The 15,060-nt window shown below is 37.0% G+C and overlaps 1 protein-coding gene across 1 annotated transcript in view; it reads left to right on the plus strand.

Annotated features, from left to right (window-relative positions):
* The first annotated feature begins 1,483 nt into the window (after window positions 1-1,483).
* LOC140235213 (UPF0462 protein C4orf33 homolog) overlaps window positions 1,484-15,060 on the plus strand; it is an 81,702-nt gene continuing 68,125 nt past the window's right edge. Inside the window, exons 1-2 of the mRNA XM_072315245.1 lie at window positions 1,484-1,688; window positions 2,297-2,354. Of these exons, the coding sequence (XP_072171346.1) occupies window positions 1,484-1,688; window positions 2,297-2,354 (263 nt within the window). The remainder of the gene's footprint in view (window positions 1,689-2,296; window positions 2,355-15,060) is intronic.

Genomic DNA, 15,060 nt, shown 5'->3' on the forward strand with positions numbered 1-15,060 from the left:
TCTTATCAGCAGCTTTCTGTAAATTTTTAGTGTTGTTTAATGTTACTAAATCATAAATGTTAGAATCTAAATTTATTTCGGATTCGGTTCCTTCTTTTCTCTGACAATTCTAGTAATGGCAGTAGACCCCTCTATTTTGTGGAAGTGAATCAACGCACTACCATTGTTGTACCTATTGTTGGCCAATGGCATAAATGCATTGGAGAAGGATTGACACTATTAATGGCAATGCAGTTTCACAAAAATATCCATAGGCCTATGTCCACATTTCATGTTTCAAAATAACCCACCAATTTTCTTCAAATTTTGTGATGGTAAAAAAAACCGCCAGCATCAAGCAGTGTTTGACCTCCAGTGCCAATATTCCACTACATGCAAAAGCATGTTTTACATGTAGTTGGCGGTCAAATTTTGCAGTGTTATGGTCGAATTATGGGTGGCTTGCGCTATAATTAAGAGTGAAATAACACATGATCCAGTAAAATCTGATCCAGACAGCCAAACCGAGCTACTGAGGGAAAGCGTCATGCAGCTTCAATCTTTGACATCTGTTCGATAGTTATCTACTAAACAGCCCAAAATTTTTGTCTAAGTTATACGATGGGGGCCTATGCCTGTAAACCTAAACCTCTAAAACTCTGACTCTAAACCTAACCCTGAACCTAAACCCCTTGACTTGACTCCAGAGTAGGAGCGTATGGATACTAGTATGTACACAAAACTGCAGCTGCATTAGTGCTAAAGATGGCCTCCTCAATCATTTTTCATTGATTTCTTGGGATTATTTGTTTGTGTTTGTGTTTGTGGTTTTTTTTTTTTTTTTTTTTTGGGGGGGGGGGGAAGGGGGTTTAAGATCACTGGTGAGTTATTTCAAGGACTTCCTGACAGATGATTCAATTGCAAACTTGCCACCTACTCATCTTTAAAATGTGCTTCAAAGAAATTGCTTGCCAATTGGCTCAAAATTGCATCATTGGCCATTGGACATACCTTCCAATAAAACTGATGTCACCCAAGGCCTTCAGAATATCATATTCCTGTTGACTCCTTTATTTTCAGAAAGTTCTAAATAAATTCATGAATAATCTGTTGAGACTGATGTGTTCCAAGTGAGGTGGAAGAACTGACGTCATATCTGAAAACCTCAGAAAGCATCTTCTCCCAATCAATACTTCAGATATTAATAGTCACTTGATTGGGCTTTTGTAAAATTTCAAATACCCGGTACTGCATTTTATGGTCACAATGATTTATGTGGTTTTGATATCAAACTGAATTTCATGGATTCCATCATTGATATGTCATATTATTTAATGATATATTGAAGCAAATTAAATATGTTTAGAATGCATCGAGAGTGCTGCAATCGCTTATTCTGGTGGAGCGTTTTGGCAGACCAACTACAGCAGTGTTTGTCATGTACATTTCCATGAAATGGGAAAATGAGAATCAGCTGCTAATATATATTTTCCTCCGCAGGTCAATGAGTATGACTCACAAGCTTGACTTTGAAATCAAGACACAGTGGGATGGAAGACCAGTGAACCATTCTCCAGTCCAGCTCTCCATAGCAAAGAATGAGGATGGAGATGGTGGCATCATAATAGAAGTGGTTGCACCATTCTATGATGACCCTCCTCCACCTGTACCCTCTGGCAGCTCACAGCCTGGACTGTGGGACTATGAAGGTTTGTTCTTCCTTTCAAATCAATGTATCTCAAATTGACTGCTGTTATGTTTACCATCTAGCATATTGCTTTTCTCTTCTGTATTCTTCTTTCTTCTTCACCCAATCATTCATTCTTTTCCCTCCCTCTCTGGTTTCTATCTATTCTGCCATTCTTTTTTGTGCGTGTATTCGCATGGAATCCTGTATGTACATGCATACCAGTTCTGATGTTCTTCTTGTGTATGAAATGCTGTATCATTTGTAATTTCTTCATGTGCAACCTGTCCTGAATAATACTCTGAATGCTGTAGCCATGTTAACATGTAGAAACAATAAATCAACTCATTTGATCTACTTATCACAAATTTTCATACAAAAAATCTCTGGCTTTCTTTGCTACAACTTGGCATTAGAAAGGAGCTCTCCTATTACCAATACCATGTAAGGAGAAATGAAAATTGTTCTCGTTAAACACTCTTCCTTTATCTGAGTTCAGCTATTGGCATTTACTGCAAATAACCACAGATTTGGCACAACTTGCTTTTGTTGAAGGCTATTCACTTTGTAATGTTGCTTGAAAGCTTTGATATTGTATATTTGGTTTCTTTTCTCACCATTATTGTACAGTTGTGGAAGCCTTTTTCTTGGGTGAAGAAGATAAATACCTTGAAGTGGAAATTTGCCCGTAAGTGAAACATCAATTTCTCCCTTGGATGGTACTACTACTGGTAGTACTACTAATAATAACAATTATAATGATATTAATAGAAAAATGAATAAAACACATTGGTTCGTTATGAGGAAACTTGTGCAGGGTACAAATACAGATTGCCTCGCTTTGGAGTTAAACCCAGGGGACTCACATCAAAGGAAAAAAAAAAAGGAGACTCAAAGAAATTGAAAAGGCAGCCTGTGTAGGGAGCAGAGCTGGTTAAAAAACAGTTTAATGAAAGTTATTAACTCGCTTCATCATTGACTGTCTACATATGTATCAAGATATGAACTTCAGTGGTACGTTGAGTGCTCAGTAGTTCTGAATGTGAATAAGCCATTTGGCTGTAGAACAGCTTGCCCTAGTCCTGGTAATGAATTGTGGTGTCTCTGACCTGCTGTGGATGATATTATATTGTCTACTGTATTCCAGAAATGCAATGCCAATATCCTGCTGACCTATCCCTCTTCCCCCCCCCCAACAGTTTTGATCATGATTCCTTACACACCCAATATGGTTCCCACATCGTGTAGTTACTGTAAAGACGGAAATTTTCATGCATTTTGCACATTATGAAATTATGAAATGCTATTTTTATGCTTGTTATATAGAGTACTATTTTAAGTTTTGATTTCATGGAAATATAAACACCTTGAATTCATCCTAACTGGCCAAGTGTGAAAAATTACTTATGCAAAAATTTCCATTTTTACAGTAATAATACACACCCATATGTACACACATACACATGTGGAGCAACAGTGGGTGGTTTTTGTCTTTTCAATGTTATGATCAATGCAGAAATTAACAATCACTCATTAAAAAAAAAAACACAAAAAAAAAAACACAAAAACAAAAACAGTGCAGGTAACTGTGCCCGGCGTGTCTGAGTCACAGACAGTACTTTCCACAGATGTATACCACTAGGCTGTAGATCTAATACCCCACTTCAGACTCAACAGTTTATTCCAAGAACAACAAAAATGTGTAAGCACATTGATTGAATGATTTGTACATGAACATGAATACAATTATGTACTATATGTTAGATTTAGTTCTTGGCTCAGTGCAGAGTTTGAAAACATATTGCACACCAAAATTTGATGATTTCACATGGGTATTCTGCTTTTCTATCATTGCAGTAGGTGGTAATGTTACTTTTGCATCTGTTGGTTTTTCAAGAATATTATGTGGGCTACTTGTGCAAAGATTCCAGACAATATAATTTGGTAGGGTTTTTTTTTTTTTTGGGGGGGGGGTTGGGGGGATGGGGGCTGTCTGATGGGCACATATGTTCTGTTAAATGAATGTTTATGAATTCCTCTGATGTATGCTCAAAGCTCTGCCTCAGAAGAAGAAAAAAAAAATCATGATGTGATGTACAACTTTGAAGAACATGCCACTTTTTAAAGGCACAATTTCAGTGCTTTTGTATAAATTAACACTATTTTTTTCTTAGTTCAGTAAAAGAAAGACACATGTAACATTTAACACAAAATAGAATTGTGTAATAATTTGACAAACGTCAATCTATAGATATCTTGTGGTTTAACTCATTATCAAGGATATAATCTGTGATTACTCTTTCCAGTATCAAAGATTGCTGCCTTACTCTTACATTTAGTCCAATTCACTGCTGAGTATTAGCACATGATACTGGTCCATGTCACCCACCAATATAGACAAGGAAGTAAAGTCTTCATTGTAAGCAAATGAACAAGGATTATTTCATGGAGAAATGACTTTCTCCTCTTTTATTTATGGAAAAGATAATGTGTTGGGCAAGGCATTGATCTGTGATCAAGATGAGTTTCCTACAGGATGGGTTGTGGAGGCTTTTTAGAATCCACACAAGCTGAACTTGCCACAAAGGAATGAAATCTTGGGGCATACAGTATTATGAGGATGTGAGCCCTCTAGAGGAAAGAACACTATAGGTTCATCATAATCTGCTTGTGCAGTGTGTACATGTCACACATACCCCCTAGAACACAGCTGTAAGTACTACCTGTACTTTCTAGATAACTTGAGAGTGGAATAACTTTTTTTTCTTTTTCTTTTGATATTTGCAATATTTGTTTTCTTTACTTAAGTCAAGGTCTGATCATTCATATCTAGCAAATTGCTTTTTTTTTTTTTCTTGTACTGTTTTACTGTGGTATAGCACTGATTCTGCATTGTGCTGTGCTAGGAATACAGTTTGGTGATCATACAATTCCTTCAATTAGAAATGACATGTGGATTTGTTCCAACTGACTGCACATGACATGTGAAGCTTACATGCAATGATGAGACAATTTAACTAGGCTATACCTAAGCCTTGTACCAAGTTTAGTCTTGAAGGAGACTGGTCCATCAATCTGATCATGTGAAACATTCACAAAAATATTTGTCTCCCCCCTTTGTAGGTAAATGTTTTATAAATTGGGCACAGGGCAGTGATCTCTCTGTCATTTTTTTTTTTTTTTTTCTGGATGAAAGGTGAAGAAAACCCAGACACAATAAGTCCATGCACTTCTCATTTGTCAATTTAAATTCAATTAAAGACTTTGTTTGATAGAATGTCATGCTAGTCACCACCTCTTTAACAATCAGATAGACTTGGGTGATAAAAACCTTTGTCCTGATCAAGCAACTGACCCGATTAAGAGATATTAGGCAGTTGTCTATCTGATAGTACATACAAAAATACAAGGTTTGACACAGCGCACCGTAACTTGCACACACAAGAATATCACTAACAAGCACCGACTTCAGATGTACACAAATTCATTACATCAAGACAAGTTTTTATATCACTTTTAACAGCAAAATTTGTTCTTATGAACTTCTACAGATTAATATGCATCATTAATGTGAATTACAACACATTTCATCAACATTAAAAAAGGACCACCTCAAGGCATAAAGCTTCTTAGTTGCATTTACCATTCTCTCAGTTGCTATTGTTGATATACACAACACACTAACTTTCAAAAGAATATTTCTGCTAGTTCTTTGGCAACACGGCCACTGTACTAGCTTTTGAGAAGAAAAATTGTCATAATATAATAAGCTATCAGTGTGTTGATTAACCAGCATTGATTTATCCAAAGCTGCTATAAGATATTAAAAATGATGATGATAACAAAGACATGGATAATTCATCACTTGTTATCATCACTATTATCATTATTACCAAGATGATTTCTATTCTTATTATTATGATTAGAAGGTAATTGGTTATTCATCCAAACCTATGGCATAATTTTAATTCATATCTAATTTTCTCCTTTTGATAAAATGCATTTTGTAATAAGTTTTGTTTTTTGGTAGAACATCTGGTGAAACATTTGTTCCATATCAGTAATGTCTTGCCCCATTTACGCCATAGTATTGGTGTGCCTTGGAAGTGTTGCTATAGTACATTGTCACATTAAAACAGTATTCAGGTTTATCTGGGTCCCAATTACCTAAAGGGTGATGACTGTATACGCCCAGAGCTTCATCTGTTAAATACACACAGATACAGTGAGAGATATAGAGATTGTGATCCACAAACATACTGTACTTGTGGGTTGTGGCTCAAGGTTGAAAGGAAATGGCAAGATTATCGACTAGTCAAACATGAGAACAATGCCACTGCAATCTTCAGACAATGGTAAATGTCAGATCATAATTCTAGACTGACAAAGAGAGAGAGTACTATCCATGTATTGTGTCATCCGCCAGGCACATGTGCAGAGTCCTGGTGTATGTGAAGTATTAAATATGAAAATTCTATATCCTTGCCCATCATGGCCTATAAAATGAAGCACATTGTAAGTCTTAGTGCATAACTTTTTGAGGCCACCGCACATTTCAGAAGAAAATCATTTCGAAATTGATTGAGAGAAAAAAATACATTTAATAGTACATAACAAATGCATTCATATTGAGAGATATTGGGTAGCACATCATGCTTTCATTTCATAACATGCATGGAAGCCTAAACTGAGATAGGCAAGTGGCAAATTGCAAGATGATAAAAAAAAAATCTACTCAGAATGTCAATAATGCAGAATTTTTCAAAAATGTTGAATTATCATGCTGAATGAGCGAGACCTCAAGCCATGGTCGTTACTTCCCTCAAAGCTCTTCACATGCAATAATTAACTTATATGATCTAAAAGAGGAAAAACATATCGTATGTAACCAATGTTTTGGATTTAAAACTAGTGGGTGTGTGCAATCCACTTTTCTGCCATGTGGGTCATTGTGTTTTGCCACTGGTATTGCAGTGATCCACGATTTCAGTGTCATGTCTTCTTTTGGCAGCTCTAGAGATGAATGATTAAGACTTCTACCATTTCTGAAGATTACTCATAATCTCAGAATGCAGTTGGCATCAATTTCTAAAATGAAATATTGTTATAATTAGGTGAGTATTTGTAGTGTTTTCACATTTGTGTACATGCTATACAGTCAACGTTACGTAAGTTGAATCTGTTTGGACTGAAGAAGTAGCTTTGACTTAGAGAAAATTTGACTTGTGAGGGATTAGATCAATAGAATATAAAGAGAAGAGGACTTGAAAAGACCTTCGACTTAGGCGTTTAGTCGACTTATGCGAGGTTGACTTAAGCAAGGTTGACTGTACTTCAAACAGTTGTCCTCAATAGACAAAGGTCATGAGAGTGGTTCACTTTTGTCTTGACTGACATGACATGAAATAATATAAGCCAAAATATTGACAAATATAGATGAAGATGAAAGGTTACATGTTGAATCAATCATTCAGCACTACAAAACTGGCCTGAGAAATTAGTTTATCAGAAATATATTTTGAAAGTGCGGTACTTGATTAAACTTCTTTGATTTATAGGATGGTCGAGATGATGTAATTAATTTCAGTTGTATTGCACAATTTGATAAAAGTATGAATTGCCAAAACCTGATCTCACTGACCACTGAAATGCCTCAACGAATTGACAAAGGGACATACTTCAGAGTGAACAGTAGGCCAACTCCAAATGAAGAGAGAAGTTTGAATGACACCATGTCGCCCAAACACTTACAAGTTTACTGACTATTAAACAGACAACAGTTCTTTACAGCAATTCTTATTATGCTCCAAAATGTCACCACGTAGCAAATATAGTAGTGTTATAGTACGAGTACAACACCAGTCATGAATGATAATAAGTGATGCCTTGTTTATTATGGTTGACATAAACAGAATCAATTTTAGTCACAATGTCAGTTTTAGACACAAGCTCATTTTGGTCTCATGTATATTCTGCGCAGCTTTAATGCCTTTTGCTCAAATACTGAGTGCTGCTCAAACCCCAAGTCCATCATGAGCTTTGAAAAGGACACCATGTCAATGGTTATCTTTGTCTTGTAGCACTTCCCTCCCGAGAGGTACTTGGTATCGTTCAGAGGTTGCTCCTTGCCTGTGATGGCTTGAGCTATTTCCTGGCAGACTGACTCCGAAGATTCAAAGTGCCAATTTGAGTAAAGAACATCATACTGCTCGGCACGGCCTTGCACGTACAAAAAATCCTTTTTTCTCCCCATGTGCGATGACTCATTATTGGTCGATTCTGCTGCCGGAAGTGACCTTTGACCCGAGGAGGCATGCTGATTTGGTGAGGCCACGGGTAACTCAAGGATGAGCTCAAAAAGCTCGTAGTAAGCAGCCTCCTGTCTCAACATCTCAGTCTCATTGAAGTTGTCGGGGAGGAGCACGCGGCCGAGACGAAGACAGTTGAGGATGAGGCGGAAGAGGGTGGGGTCCCTGTCGATGAACAAGCTGCTTCCGTCGTCGGTTTCTCGCGTCTCGCTCTCGACCACCATAACTGCCAGCTTGGAGTTTGGATATCTTGTTAAGGTGCTGAATTTGGTGGTGAAGAATGTGCCCCCGACATTCAGTGTGACTTGCTTATCCTCCATGTTTTGAGTTTGTATCACTGAATCGTGTCAGGAGACTTATGTGATCCGTTCCCACAACAGCAGGTGTTAATGTCTAATTGGCTCTTGAAGATCACGAAAACTGATTTGTTTACGAAGAATGTTAGACGGTGAACAAGTCAAATACAAGTCGGGTCGTTCACCTTTCAAGTTTGCATGTTTTTGAACCAGAACCTCAATTTGCAATGATTTAATTCTTGATGAATATGCAAGTTGCACACTGTCCAAGAGATAAATGGAAAAAATCATTCCAGAAAGTGCAAGTTCAATCCATGACTCAAATGTTCCGCATTTTCAAGTGTCGAATAAAGGTCAGGCAGGGACCGGACTTATCTGGTTTTTCGCCCAACGTGTCCCAAGTTCAAACCAAGCCAGCCAAGGTCTAGCTTACCACATTGTTGGCTCTGGTTTCCCTCGGAAGTTATTTGTTAATACCTCCAATTGCCCGAAGCATGCTATCTGACAGCAGTGCAGAGTTTTACAATGCCGTCAGTGAATATAAGCCTAGATGCAGTTGAACGCAGTACTGTCATTCCATGCTGTGCATTATATCTGATATGAGATAATGCTATTGTGCTCGTGCATAGACTGTATCGGGTGCAAACATAGTGTACTGAGTCAAGTAAACGAGGCCTCCAGGATCCTAATAAACTACATAGACCATAACCAACTCTTTCAGCCACTCTTACTAGTGCTTATAAAGGCTGAAAATTAACCTACTGGCTACACCTCCTTCAATATACACAGTCTGGCAATAAATGCATAATGACCAACACACCCAAGTCATTACTCGTAGCTGACCTGAGTGGTCGTGCTATATGCAGTCACTCTGTTGTCCTGTGATCATCCACAGAATAAGCAACAACCTAAAACCCTTGCCTCGATATTGTGCTTAAGTGCAAGCAGAGTGCAGCAGTTGAACCATTGCATCAATCCTCATATAGTCATATTCGGCACAGAATAGTACTGGTAGTTACAGAAGGTCATTGTTGCTGTCCCACACCTTTCTTTCTGTTGTGCACACAAAAATTACTATCACAGCGAGTAGCGCACAGGCTCTCGAGGGTATGTAGTCTCTCTCTTCAGTCATGTTTATGAATTGTTGTAGCACATCTTGTTTGTGTATAATTTGTGATATTTTCTCATGTGGTTTTCCAGACATTTCTTTTTTTATTGAGCAGGTTGTCTTCTGTTTTATAATGTTTCCACAGGGAAGTGGATATTTTTGCCTTCCAAACTGCATCAATACATTAGGAAAAAAATGTAACAGGGATTGTGTCAGTAGGGTCTGCATTTGCAGACTAACTTGAACAAATGGGATAAAAACGGAAAAAAAACTAGACTCGGAATTTGTCAAGACTGACAAATTAGGTGATCCGATTTTTTTTAAATCAATGATTCGAGTTTTCACCTGAGATTAGGGACATTCGTCGTGTGATGTTTGGATTCTCATTTTGAAAAGGGAGTCAGACCTGCCATCTTGGGTTCCGAATTCCATATACACTATCAAAGATGCAGAATGAAGTATATTTGACCCTTGACCCCCCTTTGCACCCCCAAGATGGTATTTGAGTAAAAAGTGGTTATTTTGTGAAATGATTCTTGTAACATGGTCTTTGCGTGTGCAAAATATGGGAAAGATAAGACATGTATTCACCAAGATACAGGATGAAACATTTATGACCATTTACCCTAATTTACATACCCAAGATGGTGTCTGATCAAGTAGTTGTTATTTTATGAAATAATGTACGTAACATAAACTAAACATGTGCAAAATATGGGGATGATAGGGGCTATTTTTCTTGAGTTATTGCAAAGAAAATTGGAAAAAGAAAGAAAGATGGAAATACATCGAAGATAACCTTTAATTTCAACGTTTTTGGACGTGATCCCAACACCATATGAAAAAACAAAGGGTCACGTACGATCGCGCAAAGTCTCAGCTACAACATATTAAAATCTGGGAGAAATTCACGGAAGGGTAAGTGAGCTAGTGCTCGATAAAGACAATCATGTCAATTTTCACATCTAGAAAAATTCCCTCCCATAGAGATAACACGTCATAACGAAGATAAAGAAAGAAGTACATATGACCTTTGACCCCGATCTGCACAGACAAGATGGCATCTGAGCAAAAAGTGGTTATTTTGTGAAATGATCCCTGTAACACGGTCTTTACGTGTGCAAAATATGGGGAAAATAGAACATGTATTCACCAAGATACAGGATGAAACATTTATGACCTTTGACCCTAATTTACATACCCAAGATGGCGTCTGATGAAGTAGTTGTTATTTTATGAAATAATGTACGTGACATGAACTAAACATGTGCAAAATATGGTGGTGATAGGGTATGTTTTTCTTGAGTTATTGCAAAGAAAGTTGGAAAAAGAAAGAAATATGAAAATACATCGAAGATAGGCTTTGATTTCAAGCAAGTTTTTGGACGTGATCCCGATACCGTATGAAAAAAATGAAGGGCACACGTGCGATAGCCCAAAGTCTCAGCTACAACATATTAAAATCTTAGAGAAATTCACCGAAGCATAGGTGAGCTAGTGCTCGAAAAAGATAGTCATGTCAATTTTCATTTCCAGAAAAACTGCACTCCCATTAAGATAACACGTAAACTGGTCAAATTTGACAAGATTACTCTCAATCCAATATTACGAGGTGATGCTGTCATCTAATCAAAATGTTGTTATTATATTAATGAAAGAACATTTAGTAAGCTACAACATACTGAAATCCGGGTGAAAATGGGCAAAGGATAAGTGAGATACGCTCGAGTGAACTTGTAATTTGATGACGTCATTTTGAAAATTTACTCTTTTTATTTTATTAAGAAATTTGATATCTTTTAATCATTTTTCCAGCATCTCCAACCCATGAAATGACATGAACAACTCATCAGCTTTCAGAATATGTAAAAAAAATGGGGGGTCACCGTCCATCCTGACGAGTAATATCGGATTTAAAATTGGCGTTTTTTTGGCATTGTTGCACTGTATATCGCCATTGACGCGCGCGCGGAATTTCAACTTTGACGGGCCCGTATGACGTCATATTGAGTCGGATTGACTTGAAACTTGGTAGACATATTCCCTGACATTTCAGGCAGGTGATAAGTGTGAAAAAACGGGAAATTTCTATTGCATATGAGCTGTGCGTGCGTATATGCGCGCGCGCGTACGCGTCCGTAAAATTTTTTCAATTTTTCAAAAAATGCTCCAAATGGTCTGAAACGTGTGCAAAAAAAATTTGAGCTCGATTTGAGCATACAAATATTTCAACGCGCGCGTACGCGCACGTTTTAAGGTATAGATGAATTTTGAGAATATGAGTAGAATTCGCTTGACTTGAAATATATGTGACGTAAATTTCATTGAAAAATTCCATTCCATTAATGAGATATGATTGAGAATGTGTTTTCATATAATGACGTCATAGTGACGTCACGGTCGACGGATCACTTTGATTTTAGTTCGATTGCCGTCTTTGGGAGACGATACATATATGGTATAAGTTTGAAATTGATAGGAAGAGGACTTTCGGAGCTAATCGATGCACAACTTTTGGGGAGAAAGAAGAAAAAGAAGAAGAAGAAAGAATCCGTACAAAAACAGAAGGTGATCCGAGAAGATACTCGGATCACCTAACTAGACTCGGAATTTGTCAAGTGGCTGACAAATTAGGTGATCCGATTTTTTTAAAATCAATGATTCGAGTTTTCACCTGAGATTACGGACATTGGTCGTGTGATGTTTGGATTCTCATTTTGAAAAGGGAGTCAGACCTGCCATCTTGGGTACCGAATTCCGTATACACTATCAAAGATGCAGAATGAAGTATATTTGACCTTTGACCCCACTTTGCACCCCCAAGATGGCATCTGAGCAAAAAGTGGTTATTTTGTGAAATGATTCTTGTACCATGGTCTTTGCGTGTGCAGAATATGGGAAAGATAAGACATGTATTTACCAAGATACAGGATGAAACATTTAAGACCTTTGACCCTAATTTACATACCCAAGATGGTGTCTGATCAAGTAGTTGTTATTTTATGAAATAATGTACGTAACATTAACTAAACATGTGCAAAATATGGGGTTGATAGGGGCTATTTTTTTTTTTTGAGTTATTGCAAAGAACATTGGAAAAAGAAAGAAATATGAAAATACATCGAAGATAATCTTTAATTTCAACCACGTTTTTGGACGTGATCCCGACACCATATGAAAAACAAAGGGAACACGTACGATAGCGCAAAGTCTCAGCTACAACGTTGTGCAACATATTAAAATCTGGGAGAAATTCACCGAAGGGTAAGTGAGCTAGTGCTCGATAAAGACAATCATGTCAATTTTGACATCTAGAAAAATTCCCTCCCATAGAGATAACATGTCATAACGAAGATAAAGAAAGAAGTACATATGACCTTTGACCCCGATCTGCACAGACAAGATGGCATCTGAGCAAAAAGTAGTTATTTTGTGAAATGATCCTTGTAACACGGTCTTTACGTGTGCAAAATATGGGGAAGATAGAACATGTATTCATCAAGATACAGGATGAAACATTTAAGACCTTTGACCCTAATTTACATACCCAAGATGGCGTCTGATGAAGTAGTTGTTATTTTATGAAATAATGTACGTGACATGAACTAAACATGTGCAAAATATGGTGGTGATAGAGTATGTTTTTCTTGAGTTATTGCAAAGAAAGTTGGAAAAAGAAAGAAATATGAAAATACATCGAAGATAGGCTTTGATTTCAACCAAGTTTTTGGACGTGATCCCGATACCGTATGAAAAAATGAAGGGCACACTTAAGATAGCCCAAAGTCTCAGCTACAACATATTAAAATCTTAGAGAAATTCACCGAAGCATAGGTGAGCTAGTGCTCGAAAAAGATAGTCATGTCAATTTTCATTTCCAGAAAAACTGCACTCCCATTAAGATAACACGTAAACTGGTCAAATTTGACAAGATTACTTTCAATCCAATATTATGAGGTGATGCCGTCATCTAATCAAAATGGTGTTATTATATTAATGAAAGAGCATTTAGTAAGCTACAACATACTGAAATCTGGGTGAAAATTGGCCAAGGATAAGTGAGATACGCTCGAGTGAACTTGTAATTTGATGACGTAATTTTGAAAATTTGCTCTTTTTACTTTATTAAGAAATTTGATATCTTTTAATCATTTTTCCAGCATCGCCAACCCATGAAATGACATGTACAACTCATCAGCTTTCAGAATATGTAAAGAAAATGGGGGGTCACCGTCCATCCTGACGAGTAAAATCGGATTTAAAATTGGCGGTTTTTTGGCATTGTTGCACTGTATATCGCCATTGACACCTGCGCGGAATTTCAACTTTGACGGACCCGTATGACGTCATATTGAGTCGGATTGACTTGAAACTTGGTAGACATATTCCCTAACATTTCAGGCAGGCGATAAGTGTGAAAAAACGGGAAATTTCTATTGCATATGAGCTGTGCGTGCGTATATGCGCGCGCGCGTACGCGTCCGTAAATTTTTTTCAATTTTTCAAAAAATGCTCTAAATGGTCTGAAACGTGTGCAAAAAAAATTTGAGCTCGATTTGAGAATACAAATATTTAAACGCGCGCGTACGCGCACGTTTTAAGGTATAGATGAATTTTGAGAATATGAATAGAATGCGCTTGACTTGAAATATATGTGACGTAAATTTCATTGAAAAATTCCATTCCATGAATGAGATATGATTGAGAATGTGTTTTCATATAATGACGTCATAGTGACGTCACGGTCGACTGATCACTTTGATTTTAGTTCGATTGCCGTCTTTTCGAGACGATACATATATGGTATAAGTTTGAAATTGATAGGAAGAGGACTTTCTGAGCTAATCGATGCACAACTTTTGGGGAGAAAGAAGAAAAAGAAGAAGAAGAAGAAAGAATCCGTACAAAAACAGAAGGTGATCCGAGAGGATACTCGGATCACCTAAAAATCTGTTCTAGCTGGCATTACTATACATGTATTATACATATTTCAGTGGCTTTGTCATGGTGTGATGAATGAGAGCATTGGACAAATTACAGCTGATTTGGCCAATTTTTTTCCTTGATGTATACTTACATAAAACATGAAATTGATGTATTATGTAGGTTTCATGTTTCCTAGTTACAAAATTACATATTACATGAAATTGATGGATTAATATTGATGTAAGTAAGATTGATTACTGGACTAAAATTCTAAGAAAAGTGTTCTTTTTTATCATTTTGTGTTCATCCTCTTCTGACAATCTTTTCTATCCATATTGCTGCAACTTTTCTTTATTTGGCGGTCCTTTTCTCTTCAGTGTGTTTGTTCATTTTGTTTTTATCTTATCTTCTTTCTTCTCTCTTTTCCTTTTTCTCTCTGATTCTCTTTTTCTCACTCTCTGTCTCTGTCTCTCAGTTCCTCCATCTCTCTCTTTTGCAAAAAAAAAAAAAAAAATGTGCTGCAAATAATATCAGTTTGACATACTTAAAGGGTGGTGTAGTTGTGGTTGAGTTGGGGATTCAGATTTTGACTTTTTTGTGGGATGATTAGAAACCACCTAAGTTGCTGTACATGAAATATTAAAGAACATACAATTGTATGAGGAATTAAAATTTAATTTGATCAAAATCATTCTGAAATGGCTGAGATAGCCAAACACAAAGTAAAACATTAAGTAGTCCTAATAAAAAGGTGGT

This window comes from Diadema setosum, chromosome 11 (assembly GCF_964275005.1).
Source record: "Diadema setosum chromosome 11, eeDiaSeto1, whole genome shotgun sequence".
NCBI classification, from domain to species: domain Eukaryota; kingdom Metazoa; phylum Echinodermata; class Echinoidea; order Diadematoida; family Diadematidae; genus Diadema; species Diadema setosum.